This window comes from Vanellus vanellus (genome assembly GCF_965231255.1).
Source record: "Vanellus vanellus genome assembly, chromosome: 2".
Lineage (NCBI taxonomy): Eukaryota > Metazoa > Chordata > Aves > Charadriiformes > Charadriidae > Vanellus > Vanellus vanellus.
This window is the reverse complement of record NC_138906.1, coordinates 24631173-24648428: the sequence shown is the minus strand read 5'-3', so window position 1 is coordinate 24648428 and position 17256 is coordinate 24631173. Positions and strand designations below refer to the sequence as shown.

The window sequence follows — 17256 nt, the reverse complement described above, 5'->3', positions numbered from 1 at the left end:
CTTCATAGGAGAGGTGCTCCAGCCCTCCAATCATCTTTGTGGTCCTCCTCTGGACCTGCTCCAACAGGTGCATGTCTTTCCTGTGCTCAGGGCTCCAGAGCTGAATGCAGTACTGCAGGTGGGGTCTCACCAGAGCAGAGTAGAGGGGCAGAATCACCTCCCTCAACCTGCTGGCCACACTTCTTTAGATGCAGCCAAGGATGCGGTTGGCTTTCTGGGCTGCGATTGCACGTTGCTGGCTCATGTTGAGCTTCTCATCCACCAAGTGAGTGACGGATAAGTGTTGAGCTTCTCATCCACCAAGTCCTTCTCCTCAGGGCTGCTCTAACTCCATTTCCGTCCAGCCTGTATTTGTGCTTGGTCAAACTGGAAAAAGTACGTTGTACTCATTAGAAACCCAGAGAGCATGGTGAATACAGCGCTAGGTGCTGCAGTGACTTTTTAGTTTAAGGTAATTCTCTAAGAAATTAAAGCACACCCAGGTACTGAAGACAACTGGCTGTACACATGTTCTAGAGGAATGATCCCTCACGTTTTTGGGAGGCACAAGCTGTCACAAAGCTCTGTGGCTGGGCCAGGTTCCCTGCCGTGGAGCACTCCCTATACACAGTTTGCATGGGAGCACCTGGTTGTGCAGGCCAGGTCTGCTGGCATAAGCACCGGTGGTCCTGTGCCAGTTTGACTCAGAGGTGTATCTGTCTGGAGGCAAGAGCACATTTACTTTACTGCTCTAGACACAGCCATTGCCTGCTATGGTGTGCTGCACACACATGGTATGAACAGTTGCAGCATGTCCCTTGCCCATAGCCACTTGACTTACTGAATCAGAGCTTCCACTGTATCATTTTTTTTAATTTATTTTTTAACTATCCTCGCTATATCCCTTTGTTCATGCATTTCCAATAAAGTGATTGAATTTTATTTTATTTTTTCCAAATTTTAACGAGGGGTGTGTTGGTATAAAAGCAGTAGTCGTGCCATTAAGACACCAACTTTGAGGTGTGCTTTACCCAAGAAATGAACTTCAGTCCAATTCTGCTATGAAGAAAGTATCCCAGCGTGTGTTTGGCCTTGGTGAAAATTCATCACATGCTGAAAAATGCTCTAGTTGTAAAGACATTAGCTGCAAAGTTACAGCATGTGGTGCAGGCGAGAGGTACCGCCGTAGGAGATATTGGACACTGTAATTTTACACTACAACTTCAAAATAAGGCCTAAGAGAAAGAAAGTAGTAACAGCAGATTTTGGACCACATTGAATACAAAAAAAGTCTCCCTGTTTTACAGGAAAATAATTTGCTATAAGCTTGGTAATACCGTAATTTGCTGAATTGTCTTATTTTATCCTGTATGATTAAAACAGAGACAAGAACTAGTAATTAGTGATGATACAAAATGTTTAATCTACATGCAACATTTATGGAACGTCAAGGCAACAAAACATACAGTTTTGGCATTTTATCAATTTTTTGGGAAAATGATTGATGTTTAAAACTGAGAAAGACACACATAACTGATTTCCCATGCACAAAATGACACCCAGGAACTCACAGTGGTGTCAGACCACATAAAAGACTTCAGTTAAATGACACATGAATTTCACACCAGTAGCTCCAAGAAAAGAGCCATCAGCAAACATGACTGAAGATCATGATTATACCCCCTCCAAAATACTGACATAGTGGGAGAAGTGTTTAACAGCAAACAAGACCGATTAAATCACTGTACCTTGATGTAGAACGTTAACTTGTGGAATCCGGATTCCCTCATTGTATTTGTAGTAAAAATGCACCTCTAGTTTACAAATTTATATTTAATAATGATACTCAACTGCCAGGAGAGAACAAGTGCTTGATGTGATAACACAAAAACCCAGTTACATGAAGGAATGGACATGCTGATAGTGTATGAAAGGATTTAATGGTCAGAGTTTATTACAGAGAAATTAACTGCTTGAAATTAACTACATGAGGGCTTGAAAGACAAGGTCTGGTGGATTTTGCTAAGCTGCTTTAAAAATCTGCATTAAAATGGCATCAGTAGTTGTTTACCCTGCCATGGATGCAGTAACCTCCAGCACTGGGGACTGAAGAGTTGAGGAGAAGTATCTTGAACCTCCTCCAGCTAAATCCAACAGTGTGTTGCATTCCAGAGATGCGTAGCCTCATACTTACAAAGGCTAAACATTTCCTGGAGTTTTTAGTAAAGGTAGGAATGAATCCTCTCTTTCTTTCAAGCCCACCCTAAAATGACCAGATTGTAGTAGTAGTGCCAAGGTACCATTACAAGAGGCAAATCAATGAAAACCGTACAGAGTAGTGACATACTGTAAACATCTAAGAGTAAGCAATAATTAAAAATCTGTCTTGTATTGCAGCTACTCATGTAAACAATTTATGAAACTTCTTTGGCACAAAAAAGCATTTTCCCTAGCACTTATAAATACAACGTACTTACATGCATTTAAGTTTTGTTTAAAAAGTTACTAATCATACTGATAAGCATTACCTTGATTAGCAAAATTCATAGATAAAGGATCCATTGTATCTTACAAAGAATTAAGAATATAGTTTGCAATTCAAAAATTAATTTGCAAACTTTGAACCTGTAGGGTAATCTGGAAAGTTAGTTTCATTTAAAAAATGTTTCCTTTTTTTTTTTTTTCTATCAGTAATTTAAATCAATGGCAAGTAATTTGAGAAAACTGACTTAAATAAGTTCTGCCGTATTACCTAATCAAGAAAAATACCTATTGCACTACTACAGGAATGAGAAAAATCTTGAACATGAGAATACTGTCATTACATTGTCTTTGTTTCCCCTTTTTCACTCTGCTTGGGATCTTGCCAATGAACACACAGTCCAAGCTTCCCAAGGTGCTAACCCCACCATCCTTAGTCCCCATCTTTCCAGCAAGGCCAATAAACCAAGAAATTTCTCATATAATGTTTGTTGTTGTTTTATAATCTTGTATGTCTGTAACTCAGGTCACTCAAAAGCATTCAGTGAGTCTCCTCAACATTTCCCAATTGCCAAGTATGCTTGATTTAGATGATCATCTTACATTTGTTATTCACATGCAACTTCAAGAATTAGTAAGAGTGCTTCAGTGTGATTCTTCAGTGTGATTCAGACATCTCCTAAGTGCCAGGATACTAACAGGAATGCAAAATCTAATACTGAGTCAACTTGAGAAGAGCTGTTGATAGGTTAAATATGCTATTTGAGGTCCTATGCAACATACACAGATGATAAGCTGGGTTTTTAGGTAAAATATTTATTTGCCTATGAAGACTGGCGTTAAGGATTCCCTGTCTGTTCTGCAAGAGTTGATAGATAGATATTTAAAGCACTGCAGGGAAGCACCGTGGCTAAAGTAGGGCGAGGCCATTGCAAGGAGAAACAAAGGTCATGGCAGTTAAGTAGGGGACTGATTTCCAACTATTCCATTTTAAAAATCAGTCATAAGCATCAGATTATATGTCCTGTACCTGATCAAGAGCTTTAAATAATTCAAGACTGAGATAGAAAATCTGAGAAGTCCTCTGGGGGAAAAATAAAGTTTGGATGAAAACTGACAGAATTTGTGAATTAAACAGGTAAACATGAAAAAAAAAATTATAAACCAGCTTATTTTAACTCAAAACTAGCAGTCTTCGTTGCAAGTCTTTTATGGAACATAAACCAAATGCATACAACACAAAGCTCTTCCTTCTTGTGTGTATCTCAAGATGGTGTTAAGCCTGGACTTGTCATCTCTGTTGTGGGACTTGCAAGGTATTCACTTGATTTCAGACTTGTGAGAGATTTGTAGCTTGCTACTGATGTAAGAGAGCCGCAAAGACCAAGCAACGATGGAGTGTCTTCCTTCCCTGTTAAGAAAAACAAGAATTAACCTAATAATTTTTACAGCACAAGATGACCTGACCACAAAAAAAAATGAGGGAATAGGAAAACCTGTTTCATCTACAGTATTATGAATTACATATTACTGCTTCAGCACATACATACTTCATAAATGCAGTTAGGAAGACACGTAATTTATGCCATACCTTCCCTTTCCAGGTGGTAAAGAGATCCCTACCAGTGCCCTACAGGCGGGGCTGTAGTCAGTTTCCTACAGAGGGAGGCTGAGAGGCTCCACTGACTACATAATGAACTGAATTTACTAATTCAAGTACTGGTTTTAGTCAAGTACATTATATATAAATGGAAGTGATGTTGCTAATACGACATTAGTACCACAGATCTAATTTTAAATCTCTCAGAAAGGAGTAGAATTAACTGGAATCAGGATATATTTCTTTAAAAATGAACATGTTTTGTTTTTTAAACCTTGGTAATTTGAAGTGCATTAGGCTCCGACCACTGGAAAAGCCGTGCAGTGCAGGAGTGGCAGTGCAAGTATCTGCCCTGTCAGACAAATACACTTGACAATTAGCAGGAAACATACCTACAGGTATAAGACTGTATTGGACAATTTCTCTATTTATTTTATGTCTTCCCTTCTCAGAATATCCGTTCAAGTTATTTTGTGCCAACTCCGCTAATAAATTACATTATAAAGAGTCTGATCTACCAGCATCTCCCTATTTCATCCTCCTGGCTTACCTGCAGAATACGAAAGATGCCTTAAACGAGAGATTAAAATGGTTTTAAAAAGATCACAGGCACAAGATTTCACTGATATGCCAGCCTACCAGATTTTTTTTTTTAAATTCACATCTATAAAGTATCATTTCTTAAAATTGTCTCCTGTTCCTGACAGAAAAGTTTTATTCTCATGAGAAGGATGTAAGAAAAAAACAAACAACCCAAACTGCGCACTGCACAACAATTCATTATGAAAAAAATAAATGTCCTGTAGTTCTCTTGCATGGTTTATGGTTCTTATTAACAGTTTCCAGTAGATTTTAGGTCTCATGTCTACTGGACTTTTTTTAAAGTGACTGAATACCTTTCCCTAAAGAATGAACTAGATTAGCTCTTTTAAAAAAAACCTCAGCCCTTGATTTCAAGTGTGAATGAAAAAATGATGAGTGGGCTTAACAGGAATGTGAAAGTTTACTACTTCTAATCTTTTAATTAAAACTGCCATCCCGAGAGTTAGACCAGAGGTATTTTAAACAGCAGAATGACATGCCGTGTCGTACAAAATTATATTAAAGCTTAGGTAATGTTGAACCTCACTAATTTAGAAGAGATGTTATGCTACCTTTAAAGACAGAGTGTTGAAATCAAAACCTAAACTATAATTATCAGTGGTTTTGCCACACTTCCATTTACAGAAGATAAAACAAAGCACGAATTCAAACAATTAATATTGCAAAAAAACAGTTGAAAGTAGACCTGCACAAGAACTCTCTTCGTAATAGCCATGTTGATTCCATTTCACTTTCTCTAAGCTAACTTGAAATAATATAGATTTTTAAGTGTTTACAGTTTTTTAAAAAGCTCTAAGTTTTACATCCTTGATATTTTAAAAACAAGAAATTTTACAGTCATGAACTACTAAGGGTCTGTATTGTCAAGTCTATTTAAAATTAACATTTGATGAGATACAAAAAGGATTTTTTATAGCAATTTATGTTCTGTACACAGAATAATATTTCAGAAGTCTTCCAGCACTTTTCTGCTTTTCACAATTGCCCACAAGATGGTGCAGCTAAACTTTAATAAGCGTACAGATTTTGAAAGGGGGTGGGTGTGTATATTACATTTATATACTAGCACAGTTCAGATCATGTTGCGCTCTCTATTAACAGAAACACTGTCAGGCTGCATCTCCACAGATAAATGTTGAACACAAGAGGTAAGAATGACAGTGCTAGTTGCAAATCCAGTGTCTTTAATCTTTCTTTAAAGAAACAAAAAAGGAAACTTAAAGAATTCAAAAGATTTGAGTTAGTTATAGCAGAAAGATGACAGAAGATCCTCTTGGTAGCTGAGCCATGTCTGGTTCTATGATGGAGAAGGAAGATATGCAACATATTTGAAGCTTAGCTTTAAATACAGCATGAAGTCTTATAATTATTGGGGGGTGGGCATCTTTGTAAATCCAAACTTATTTGAAGTATAGTCCTTAGGGAAACTGAAACAATTTGCATAACAATGAAAAAATATGCTGTTCGGTGCATATTTTGTTCACGCTGCAAATTCATCCTAGGAACTGAAGATCAGAGCTAAGAAGAACAAAATAAACCACGAGACTGGCTTTGTACCTTCATTTAATAAGTTCATTCCGTCCTGCTTCCCATCCTGTGAGTGACTTGGATCCAGAGAGGATTGCGAAAGACTAACTTCTGCTGAAAGTTGGTCCAGACTTTGAAAACTTTTCCTGCAAAGCAAGTAACATTTAATTGTAACACATTTAAAGATCTAAGATCTCTTCAATTCTCTTCAAGAAGTTTTCTAAAAAATCCTAGACAGTTTTCTTCTCTTAAACACTCTCTTCTTTTTTTGTTTGTTTCCTAAAACACTGTTTTTTCCTAAAGCAATGATTTCTCCTCCCGCCCCCCACCCCCAATTAACCCCAAGGAAGAAGATTGTTATGGTAAGTGAGAGAAACTGATTTTTTTGCACTAGCTGATCCTTGTACATAGTAGCAGGTAATTCCAATAGGATACATTTCAGAGTAGACTAAGAGAAGTGTATAGATTTAAGTTTCCCTGTTCCTCTAAAGGTGAATCAAAATAAATATTCAACTTACTCATCCCATTGTTGATTGTGCTTTCTATAGAGTAGAGTGTCCAAGGCAACCGCATTGACATCCAGAGCTCCTGGGGAAGGCCACTGATTGGTGAGGTGAGTGGTTAATTCTTGTCTTGATCTCAAGTCATTATTCTTTAGCACAGTCCTGTGAATACAAAAAGCAGTAATTCTCAGTCTATTAAAGGCAATTCTTTAAGGTACAGAAAGAAAAACAGGACAAATAGTCCTGACCAAGTTGATACTTCCAGTCACCCACAGATTGCAGTTTTCATAAAGCATCTTAAACTGTTCATTTTTCCTAGGGGAAGCAACTTAGAAACCTATTGAGATGCATTTAGGAACAGAAAAAAGTTGCAATTAGAATCTTTCTGCAAAAGCAATAAAAAAGCAACTGCATTCTAAAGATTCTTACTCTGACATGTTGGTAATTAACAGGCCATCTATTTTGCAAACCAACTATGGGAATGTGATGTTCTCTCCCCCCCCCCCCCCCCCCCCCTTTTTTTTTTATTTTCAGTTTGAACACCCCCCCCTTTCCCCAATACTTTTGCAGAATGAACTAAAAACTGGACACGTTAATTCCATTGTATGCTTCCAGGTAAAATACAACACATAGTTATTCTGTTTTCTACCACCTTACAGTTTCCAGTAATTTATGGTTTTTAAATTACAGAAAATATATTAACTGAGTACCTTACATGTTCAAATTAGTTTTGCCTCATATTCCCATGAAGCAGACCAGTTTTCTAAAATTCTGGAAACAAGGAAGCTAATATGTCAATATTGGAAATCATCTGCCAAAAGTCATACAGAAATAAGGAAAGTACATGGTTCTTCAGGCTCTAAGACAAGATCAGCCTTTTTCCAACAGTACAAGGCAACCTCCAATCTACCCTTACACTGCTGTAGAATAACTCTAGAAACAGAAGTAATATTGCTTGTTAACCCATAAATCCTCCAATCCATGAAATACCAGGCAATAGCAAAATACTGCTTTACAGCAAGTTTGACTATCTCTGGCCTGAAGCAAACAGCTAATGTTACGTATCTCCATACCGAATGTACTTCGGAGTTCAAAGCCAAATGCCATGTTGTTATCTGAAATGCCAAACTGCATAGCAAATCTAATATACTATTCGTGGTACACATACATTTATGTGAATTCACAAATAAGATTGTCAATAGGTCTATTTGTACAGGTTTTATTCTGGTGGTATATGAACTGTTTAGACAAGAACCTCAGTATGAGCACATAACACCACCCAAAGAGCCAAAATTTCCCACAAAACAAGGTAAGACAACAGCAAGTTCAATAAGGAATTTTTAGTAGCTGAGTTTGAGAGAGGAGACAAACACACAGTAATTTTGCACGAGAAGGTGGTGAAGCACCACAGTGAACAAAACTATTTTCAAGAAACTTTTCTCAAGATGATGAATTTCCCCAGCGTTCATGCAAGTAAACAATCAACTTTTCTACCTGGGGATCTCACCCCTCACCCTCCTCTCTAAAGGATCTATAGGAATAACCCCTTTGATAACCCAAAGCTCTCAAGAATTTCAAATATCTTGTATGGTATTCATTTCCCCATGTAATTCCCCTAATCCCATGAGCATTAAACAGGTCTGTTAAAGGCTTGTTGGTTTGAAGAAACTGAAACACTGACCTAGCAAGTTCTTGTGAGGTTAACCAGACACACTACATCACTGCCTTATTCAGAAGGACTTCTTGTATGCTTTCATAGAAGTTTTGTAACAGGACACCATTTGTATTAGCAACTATGCACATGGTAAGTAAATGCAAATTCATACACATATAACACATACGCGTAAATTCCCATTTGGACAACTCCTGTATGTTATCACCACACAACTCAGCAGCAATGTTAAGTTATTATTAAAGAAATATGCTGAGCAAAGATGACAAAACCACAAATCTGCAGACAAGTTGCTAGTAGTGGAATGTTGTCATTTTATGTAGGTTTCTATACTGAGGCTTTTTCCACAAATCTTTATGCTATAGTAACCTGAAATTTCACCCTTTGTATGGACAAAGAAATTCTGAAACGAAGCCTAACTGCTCTAGGGATTTTAGCATAAGAACATTTAAAGACAGTTGCAGTACATCGGTACTTCAACCACTTCACCATGCTCAGGAATAAAAAAAAAACAGGCATCAGTTAGTAACTATTCCCCTCTTAAAACGTCTATGCTTTTATTTTGAATCTTCAAAAATATGTAAAAATAATTTTGAATATATAAAATTAGTCCAAAGACAGTATTCAGTGTATGTAAAATAGTAGTATAGACAACAGGAAGTTAGACAAAATATTCACAGCGGGTGCTGGTAGCTACCACCTATATTTTCAGCCTTGTAGATTATTTAGTTGTTTGCTCTCTTGCAGCCGTTTTTAAAGCATCATGAGATTCCACTGCAGCAAAGACTTATTCAAAGCACTTGCTTGCAACCTGCACTTCTCTCAAGATAAACAAAGGCAGCATCAAGTTATGCATATTAACCAGACTTATTTTAAGAGTCAAAGTATTACAGCGCACAGAATCATAGAATCATTTAGGTTGTAAAAGACCCCTAAGATCATCGAGTCCAACCGTAAACCTAAAACTGCCAAGCCCACCACGTCTACACAGCACACATCATCCTGAACCTCTTAATCACCATGAGGCAAAAACGACCCTGCTACAAATATTCGAAAACAGGAAAAGAAACGGAGACAAAAGCCTTTACTATAGAAAGGAGTTAAAAAGGAAGGAAATAGGACCAAGTTTTAATGAAAAAGCATACAAATTTCAAAACACTCTGTGGAAAAAACGCTGCACAAGATTATTGAGTGTTGTACTACTCTTGATCAGACAAGAAGAGCTCTTTCTAGTAGTCAAGAGCTCTCAAAAGACAACAATTTACTTTATCCAAGGCAGATTGAATTTCTACAGTAGCATTCTTGTTCCTCAGAATGCAAACACTGTAACCAGTGCTGGCCAACTCTAGGCTGTGATACTACGGGGTTTGAACTAGCACTCTTCTTAATGATCATAATGAGGGCAATGAAGATTACGAGCTTTCCTCTATAAGTCTACTGTCAGGCTGTTTAACCAAAAGAATACTACTGCTATTAAAACTTATTTATCTGCCAGTATAGCAAAATAAGTTTGGCACATAAAAGCTTTCAGAGGAAAACTTAGAATAAAGTATTCATAGAGCAAAAGTAAGAAATGAAGAATTGGTGGATAGGTACAAATGGCAAATAGGGATATTTGTGACATTTATAAGTTTCACAAAATATTCAAGAATAAAATGTAAAATTATTATTTTCTGGTTTTTACACACACATAAAAAATAGAACTACTGAACTCTTTGGTCCTTGACTAGGAAATATTTCAAAAGGGTTACCAAAAGCTCACATAAAAATAATGTAATGTAATGTAATAGATAATGAAGTGCTGGTCTGTAGTTAAATGTACTGAACTGGAATGGCTGCTGTACAAACAGATTTTATTCTATTGCTTCTGTTCCCGAGAACGAACCGCTGGTGAGAAACACCAACTGAAAACAAGAATGACCTGAATGCGTGTAGACCAAGACTCAAAGCCTAGATTTTATAAAGGATATTACCTCATACCTTGTAGGCATAACTTATATGGAACAAAATCCATAATACATCATAAGAATAACACTGAGGATCACAAGTATACAGTTCTATTTTTAAATAAAATTCAATAAAATATTGTTCTATTGGTTTTGTAGCTGTGACGATTTAAGGATGATGCAAGATTAGGTTTGTAGACAATATGTTAAGCCACTTAATACAGGAGTAAAAGCAAGGACATTCCAAAAAGGAAAGAGGAAAAGTAAGAGAGACAAAAGGGTTTACTACAAAGAGAAGTTAAAAAAGAAGGAAATATGATCAAGTTTGAGTGAAAACAAGCAGACTAGCGTATACAACAAGCTGTTAACTTCAGACTGGAAACAGAAAACTTGAAAGCCAAAAAGAAGATATAAACAATGGCTTCTAAACGTAACAATCTCAGGAAGGTAGTTGGTACATGGAGAATAGAGTGGATCTTAGTAAGAGATTGTATGATTATTTTTTGAATGAAAAAATGGCAGTGCGTGAAATATGGCTGAAGAGGGTATCCTGGACCAACACAGTAAGACTGTGGAGTGCAGGAAGATTTGTGTAGAGTAGGGAGAATATGTAAGAATTTATTATGAGAGCAGAAGGGTTAAACTGTTTTATGGTACATCACCTAATCTAGGCATGAAAAAATTCTCTGTTGTCTCAAAGCCTGTGAACTTTTCCCCCCATCCACTAATATCTTCTCTACCTACAATCATTTCTATCTCTTTATAACCATGTTGGCAAAAAGTAGCAGAAGCTCTCTTTCATGATCTGCAGAAAGAAAATAATTGTTTTTCTCCTGCTCTCAACATTTGTGCCCTGAGCAGTCCTCACCCCAACAAATATATTTATAAGATAACTTCATATTGTGTTTAAAGTCCGGAAAACATTAAAAAAAAATAATCAAGAAATACTGAAGAGATGGCAGGCAGAGAGAGAACATTTCTAATTCCTTTGGAAGTAATTGCTGAATTGCTCTTTTCATACTGAAAAGTAGTAAGTGAGGCAAACCCAGCAAAATGCTTGTTGGCATTTATTACAGGAGAGAGGCACTGGTGATGCTGGAGACAGAACCTATTTTCAAAAAACTGCTTTTAAAATGATCAAATATCCTTTGTGCTACTTCACAGCATAGATTTTTCCATAAAACACATATATAAGGGAAGTGTAATATACACAGTTTCACCATGTTAGCCCAGGATACCCTGTTTAAGTTATGACACTTAAATTGTGGTGTTTTTTTTTAAACATCTAAAGAAAGAAAAACTCCATACAAATTCAAAATACTACTGCAACTAATAACTTGTTAGGGACAGCAAGCAGCAAAAGAGATGAAAACATAACCTTAATACTAGAATACCTCATGAAAAAACAACAAGTATTTGGCTTACATTTATATTTTTTGTCCTCTACCTCAGGAACTGCTATTTAAATTAAGCTCCTTTTAGAAAACAGAGAAAAGTATTCAGTAAAAATGTCCTGCTAATGAATTTCTGCCTATTACAAAAGAATACTGATGATCCATTAACTAATCAATACTAACATACTCCCAAGACAGGAATAAGTGTCTGCCTGAAGTGCAGATACATATGCTCCCTCCAGGCCTGTAAATTTACTTACTTTTATTCAAGAATACCAGCAACAGCCAGAATATTAACATCAGGTTTATACAGCTATTCCCAGAAATGCCTCTGCATGCTTTTGACTTTCAGTCCTTTAATTGTGTATTTAGAAAGTAGGGAAAAGTAAGATTAGTGAAGTCTCCCGATAAACATCCTTCTTCACTAGTGTTCACTGGCCCTGTTTTTTTCAGGTACTCGCCAGAATATTTACTTGCTAATTTCCTCAACTTTTAATACTTTATTTGAGATGTTTATTTCATGATTTATTATTTTGATATTATTTACTAAGCACAAGCAGAATATAATTATGTATGGTACACATATAATAATAAAATGCAATTGACAAATTACTGCTCATTTCCATCCCTGCTCCACAGTATGCTGCCCCTTCTGTTGTTCTGGTACAATCACGTAGGAGCCACTCTGAAAAGGGATCATCAAAATGGTCGATTTTTATTTAATATTTTTAAAGAAGCTTTTTTTTTTTTTTTTTAAAATATCCATAAGGTAACCTGACAAACAGTTCTGTTCGCACTAGCATCACTTTTGGCAGCTCAGCTACCTCTCAAAAGGATAAGAAATTACTAATTTGAATTAACACATCTAAGACTTCTGCATCTTGAAACTGTGGTCTGACTTGATTCGCTTATTCATAGTGGGGGATGGGGACAAGAGACAGCCTGTATGTGGGGTTCCCACTCGCAAAATGGACATGATATAAAAATTTTAGTCCAAGCTAATATAGAAAAGCCTTTTCTTGGTAACCACATAAAATTTCTGGTCTCACTTCAGCTAGATTAGATTTCCAATTTCCCCTGGATCAAATCCAGATTCATGTAATTGGAAACCTATTCTGAAAGACCCATTCACACAGATTTGTTTGTTTAATAAACAAAAAGTCAGTTCTGTTTCCAGTTATACCTATGAAAAACCAGTAATTTCTTACCTGCAAGTTTAATTTCTCCAAATCCAGAAAATGCCAGTCCAGTTGGCAATTTGCCCTCCTACCAGCAGATGAAGACAGGAAATAAACCAAACAGACTAATTCCCTAAGAAAGGGAATTATATCAGATGAGTGCTCCAGTTCAAGAACTACCTAAGTAGTGAAAAGTAAAAGTGAAAATAAAAGCTTAAAACAAAAATAAAAACATTTGAATAAGAAAGAACAAGCTTTAAAAAACCTTTATTTAGGACAGGAAACATGGAATGCAAACTCAAATTGATAGCATACATGAATATAACTAAAATCTGTAAGAGCAACTCTAAAATAAAAGGGAACTCTCAAATTGTCTGTACTGTAAGACAATGAGCTGTCTGGACTGGTATATCATTGGACTTTGAGAAATTAGATCAGCAGGTATGAAAATTAGTTACTTACCAGTAGATTTTGATGCTGCAATATATCACCTCTCTCAGGTTTGTGCCCTGTGCAGAGACTGCGTATTCCCCAAATTAGATGCCCGAGCAGTTAGATCCCAGCAGACTTTCTAATGGCAGTCGCTGTAGTGAAAAAAAGCAGGCATGTCCTACCGCACCACATTTTCTTATTCTTTCTGACTGGCCAACAGATCTTCGTGTGTAACAGCACAGTTGTGCCACAGAACAGACCCCCTTGAAGCTTCTTCAGCAAGCAATCTTTTCAGTCCTCCTTTATTATCTCCTAGAGATCTTGAAATATATCCTCCAGTAATAAAATTACTGTCAGTGTTATACAGCCTTTGATCTTGACCTTTGGAGTAACTTGGATAAGCTTATATCAGCAAAAATACCAGCAGCTTGACTGTAGTTCTCGTCTAATTAGAGTGGAGATTTTCTTTCAGAATGCAGACATCCAGAATGCATAATACCACACTACAATATGCTAATTTGTGTGTGCTCATTAAACTACTACTGCAGCATGTGACTGACACTCTTCATGTCCTTGGACAAATAACCAGGCCTGATTCCTTTGGAGGAAGATAACAGGCAGAACACAACCAGTTTCCCCAGATAGTAGGTCTTGACTGAAAGTAAGGAAAAAACTGAACTTGACTAGCAACCAAACTATTAGAAAAGTAGAGAGCAGCTTTTAATTGTTATTCAACTATCAGATCCTTTCCACTGCAAAATGGAGGACTCTTAGTAAACAGCTTTTTTTGACAGATTATCAAATTTGCCTTTAGTAAATATCCTCTCAAACAGAGCTTGTCATTCAAGGGTATTTTTTTTTCCATGTCAGTCATGTAAATAAAAATTATCTGTCTACAGCTGAGCTCCTTTTAAAAGAACGTTTCCATGGGGGTGGGGGGAAATAAATAAAGATCTTTCTTCAGAGCAGATCAGGAAAACTTAACCAAAAACAGTGGTCTTCTCAATATTTTTTTTGCCATTTTAATATGCTTCCCTTGGATGCAGTAAAAACAGCAGTATGAACTGCAAAATGGTTGGTAAACTTTGGGTTGACAGAACAACCACTTTTTTAAACCTCCACTCACCTATTAAGCCAGCAAGAGTTTCAGCAGAGATATCCAACATTATAACTGTAAGATGCATCTTCTATATATGCTAGTTTTGGCAAATACTTGTCTGTAAGCCTCCTTCAGAACACCATGTTTCTAATTACAAAAAAGTGAATACGGGAATGTTGACTTCGAAGGACAGAAAACCGTGTTGGTTAAAAAAAAAAAGGCAAAGAAAAAAAAAAGAAAAAAGGAGCAAGCTATGAGTAATATAAGTTCTTCCTGGTAGCTGAATCAGAATTAATACAACTACTAAACTATGCAAACCGTAAGACAGAGCTTCAAAGTCAAATGCAATTGCAGAATGAAAAAAATGCAGGACGAAAATCTGATCCAAGGGGAGAAGCTGGGGTGGGGGAACCCAAAAAAACAGACACACAGAGAAAAGAACATCAGACATGAAGAAATGGGAAGGAAAACAGGTAGCAAATAAAAATCTTTGCCAAGTATAATTTGAGTTATAATTTGGATAACAAAAGACTGAAAATTCCATTATATTAAGTGGCATAAGAATATCTCAATGACAAACAGAAAAAGCACCAATCTAAATCTCAACCACTTGATATCCAAATAAAGAGGGAACTAATAAAAGCTTCTTACTCGAGAAATCAGGTAACACACTACACTGTATTTTCTTTGTTATAATTTCAGACATTTCACTTTTTCTATTTTAAGTCTTCCCAGAAATCATTTAAATTGTGATTTATTTTATCAAAACATTGAAAAAACCCAAGACACAAAGTTGTAGCCTTAAAACTGTATTTCAAAGAAAGAAAAATAAGTTGTATCCAAAATTTACAAATACCATACATAATTTTTGAAAAAACAACAAACATTTATGTGACTGTGTGTACGCACACTGACCTGTAACTCACCTTTCTTTTGGTCAAAGTTTTTGCATGTTAGAGAAACTTTTAATTTTGTTTTGAAAGTATAACATGGATATTTCTATTCCTTTTTACTGGAGAAAACTTAATTCTCTATCTGATTTACTTAAACCAATAAATATAGCCAAATAAACTGAAATTTAGGATAATTTAAATATCAATTTCTTTTGTTTAAATAATCTTGGATATTGCTACAGTATATCAATGATAAAGCAGTATCTCTGCAAATATAGAACAAGCCTCTCCTCACCATTCTAACCTGACACTATTCTTCTACCCCTCACAAAAATTGGTTCCATTTTTACTATTTGCCATTTAAAGTGCATTTAGTTTGGTATTGAACTTCATGTAACCTGCATTAAATATATCAGAAGAATGTAAAAATAACTTTTGTTGGACTCTTCTCATTTATGTATAAGCACTATCAAATACTAGCTTTGGCCATCAGTACCTTCCAGAATATAGCAGCAAATCTACAGTAAATGAATATGACGATTAAGAAATGAAGCAGGAAAAACTGGGACTCTCAGAAGCAAATGGTAATGGAAGTTTATTTATCTAAATTGGTAAAGCACAGAGATCAAATTCAGTCTCTATTATTGTACTCCAGGAGTTAATGATTATGCACCATGACTGACTTACCCTGTTCTTTAGCTGATGTTCTCTATCCCCTCCATTCGCAGTATCAAGTTATTCAAACTGTTTTATGAAATCAAAGCCTCAGGTTCACCTGTTCTAGACATGAGATAATGCTCTTTGTGGGATTGAAAGAGGAAAACATTGATGTTTGTTGTATAAGTCCTTTAGCGTTACTATGTCAAAGCAAGTATTCTTTTTCTGTCAGTTCAGGTAAGTTCAGGTAATATTAACATAGGAACAAACTCCAGGATCCTTACAATATGCTTTCCTACCAGGAATGCACATCATTTGCAACTGCATTACATTGAGGCCTTCAAAGGTTCAATACTGCTCATTATTATTTTGAAAGGCTATACTTGCCCCTGCTCTCAAACTTCTAATTCTACAGTGGATAAAAATTCTGGAATTTGGAATGCATGACCTTCTAATGTCCAAGTAACTTAAAGCTTTCTAGCTTGTTACTTTGATGCAATGCCTTTATCCACTGAAGTGTAGCTATGGGAGAAAAGAGAAAGGATGCCACTATAAAATCAGATTTTAGTATTACACATTAGAGACCCGGAGAAGGGGACACATTGCCATGCTAATCTCACTAAATATGCAAAATGGTCAAAGGAAAGTACCTGTGATTTTCTAACCCACTAAGGGAAGGGAAAAAAAAAAAAAAAAAAAAAAGAAAGAGGGAGCAGAGAAGAGACTCCTTACAAAAATTAGTATTTTCCACTTTGGAGTCAGCCAGCATTTTGCTGTAAAAATACCACCACATCTTGTCCTTGAAGACATCAATAATTCAAAAGCTTTTAATTTTGTTAAAATTTAAGGTTTATTTTAATATATGTATAACCTTTTAAACCCCCTTTTTTTCAGAATGAGATATTAAAATCTGAGGGTTTAAAAATAAATCCCTCCCTATCTACTGCATCTTGCACAGTGAGTCCTCTTCTTCAGGCTGCTATCAGTCCAGAAACTTTTGCCTTCCTGCTGCGCAATAAACCCATGCAATCCCTCTGGATTCTAAGAATAGCATGTCCTCCATCTTGTCGGGGGTTTGGCTGCAATTTTGTTTAATTCTGCATATTTCTTTGCTGCGCCTCACTCGGTGTATTCCACTCTGAATTGCAGGAGTCTGTCTGTCCATGTACTACACCCAGCTGAACTTTTCTTAGTTATACTTTTAAGCAAAAAGGAAACTCCTATGTCTTCAGTGGTTTCCACCTCACTGAAAGCGGAACTTTCCTTGTTGCTGTCTATCCACACTTTGTAAA

The 17256-nt window shown here is 36.3% G+C and overlaps 1 protein-coding gene across 1 annotated transcript in view; it reads right to left on the bottom strand.

Moving 5' to 3' along the window:
• Nucleotides 1-3279: 3279 nt before the first annotated feature.
• RUNDC3B (RUN domain containing 3B) overlaps nt 3280-17256 on the bottom strand; it is a 54746-nt gene continuing 40769 nt past the window's right edge. Inside the window, exons 9-11 of the mRNA XM_082479289.1 lie at nt 6709-6855; nt 6221-6336; nt 3280-3871 (exon numbers count right to left, since the gene is read on the bottom strand). Coding sequence (XP_082335415.1) covers nt 3726-3871; nt 6221-6336; nt 6709-6855 — 409 coding nt within the window. The 3' untranslated portion in view covers nt 3280-3725. The remainder of the gene's footprint in view (nt 3872-6220; nt 6337-6708; nt 6856-17256) is intronic.